This window comes from Haplochromis burtoni, unplaced genomic scaffold (genome assembly GCF_018398535.1).
Source record: "Haplochromis burtoni strain Fernald_Lab_line unplaced genomic scaffold, NCSU_Asbu1 Contig_2295, whole genome shotgun sequence".
NCBI classification, from domain to species: Eukaryota; Metazoa; Chordata; class Actinopteri; order Cichliformes; family Cichlidae; genus Haplochromis; species Haplochromis burtoni.
Genome location: NW_024584656.1, coordinates 7,899 through 10,251, shown reverse-complemented (window position 1 = coordinate 10,251; position 2,353 = coordinate 7,899). Strand labels below are relative to the sequence as shown.

The window sequence follows — 2,353 nt, the reverse complement described above, 5'->3', positions numbered from 1 at the left end:
CTGAGGACCTGAACATCACCAACATCCAAGCTGTGCAGCCCGGTCCCTGTGTGCAGGCATTTCTCTCAATCCTTTGAACCCTTTCAAGAGATTTTGACCCATAAACAAACAAATCCAAATAATTCAAATTCTTCTCAAATCCTTCTCAAATTGTTGAATTATTTGTCCACGTATTTCGTAACAGAACCATAAACATGTTCTCTTTACTTCTGAAACAACTTTTTGTATCTTAAGTCTCTAATTAACCTCACTAGTTGGAAGAAGTCCCAAACACCTGCCCCTCCAAGTATTACACAACTTTCACAGTCTTGTTGTAACATGTTGCTAATTTAAAATGAAAACTTAAAAAAAAAAGTTTCTGCATGTCATATATTTTCTTTTAAATGCATTTTTAAGGTGATCATTCATTTGTGTAACTTACATTTTGTACATCATCCAGAGTATTTTAGAAATAAATGTTTGCAACATGCAGAAAAGAAAAGAAAATCTCAAAAATGAGATGAACAGAATAACTTGCTCACGGTTTGGAAATGTTTTAAAGACCTTACTGCATTACTCAAAGTGTGACTTAGTGCCAGTCAAGCAGGAACAAGGATTTTCCAGTGAAGTCTATTTTGGCGTTGGGTGTTCTTTGATCTGACACCATCAGTTGTGGTTTGGCTGCTGCATATTACGGATTGCAGAGCAAAAGGAAAACATTTCAACTCAACAAACCACTGCGACTAGTTAAAGCACTTTAACTACAGTTTTTCAAGTGACTAAGGTAAGACCCGACGGTTTAACCTTAACATTTCAGATTAATTCATTCATTCATAATTAACCCATAAAAGCAAAGATTGAACAGAGGTCAAATTTAAATAGTTTTAAAGTTTTTTAATTTAATGTTGTTTGCTCAATGATATGACTTCAAATGCATATGCAGGGCTGGGTAATAAATGGGATCATAATAAAAATGTTTATATAAACTGACAATCAAACTGAAATGTGCTTAAAATACTGATGAAGCTTGTCACAAAGGGTTGTTTGTGGTTGTTACCTGATTTAACATCTGATATTTTTAAAACTAATGAAACAGCATTTCGTGTATATTTGATGCTTCTTGGTTACAGTGTATGTTTCATGTGGCTGCTTTTTTTTCCCTCTCAGACTTTCTCAGTGATCTTTCTCATCAGCATGTTGTCATCCTTTAAACATGCGGACAGCATTTTCTGTGCATGATTTGGAAACATTAAAGATGATATTGAACTGATTTATTGCAGAAAGGATTAAATAAATCATTTTATTTTTTGTTGCCCAGCCCTAGAACTATGTACTTACTATATGCTAAATCAGTATAGATGCATGCATCTATAACACATAATATCTTGTTTGTTGGTAGTAATCTGCATTACTGATGCTGTGAACAGAAACAAAGGTTATGCAACTTTTGGAAAAACTGATGAATCCATTCCTGTTCCAAAATATTTTTGGTTAAAAATGTAAATTTTAGATTAAATATAAAAAGTTATTGATATAAAAATCAAGAACAGACAGGTTACAGTTGGTATGACCAGTCTGCAGTTAATCACCTACAGAGAGTTTCTCCGCCAATGATGACGGATCACTTAAAGTGAGCTTTTACACATCGCTGAGCACTCAGGATGTTTGTAGAAGCAAAACATAAAAGCTAGAAGACGACGAAGTCTTCTTCAAAAAGCTCAAACATGCGATTCATGCCCCGCCGCCACAGTGAAAAGTCAACAAATAGAGGGATCAATTCCAAAATCCATCACAGAACTCATAAAGAGGGGTAAACTCATTCCCAGAGTGTTTTTAAATGTGCGCTAACTGATGCAATAATAATAATTAATATTCATTAATATTTTAATATATTCGGGGCCTGTATCAAAGTGCAGGTGAGGAGGCATGATGGGAAGACGTCATGGTTTTAGTTAAAAAAAAATCACAACATCAGCTCTACACACTGAAAAATGAAGTGGTCCAGTACAGGAGGGAGACCAGCTGGAAGTAAAGTGACACGGAAGTAGTAGAAATACTGCCAGTTGTTTTTAGCTGCTCTGTGACTTTGGTGTCCACAGATGTATCAAACTGAAACCAGCGCAGTTCTTAAGAATGTGGGAGCCGATGCAGAACTCATCTCTAATAACAACTTAAATAACAAGATGGATCTGCTGACTCTGGTCAAAGTCAGTGAGGGAAGATTCTGGCCCGTACCAAAGTACAAGCCCATGGAGTTCAGCCTGTCTGAGCTGGCCGAGCTTGAGGAGGAAGAAGACACATGTAAAGGTGTGTAACCACACACACACACACACACACACACACACACACACACACACACACACACACACACACA

At 36.4% G+C, this 2,353-nt stretch overlaps 1 protein-coding gene across 1 annotated transcript in view; it reads left to right on the top strand.

The window, feature by feature from the left end:
* Positions 1-428: 428 nt before the first annotated feature.
* Positions 429-2,353, top strand: part of LOC102297403 — a gene marked incomplete at its 3' end in the record, with an annotated part of 7,871 nt that continues 5,946 nt past the window's right edge. The window contains 2 exon segments of the mRNA XM_005952831.3: positions 429-763; positions 2,079-2,286. Coding sequence (XP_005952893.2) covers positions 2,079-2,286 — 208 coding nt within the window. The 5' untranslated portion in view covers positions 429-763.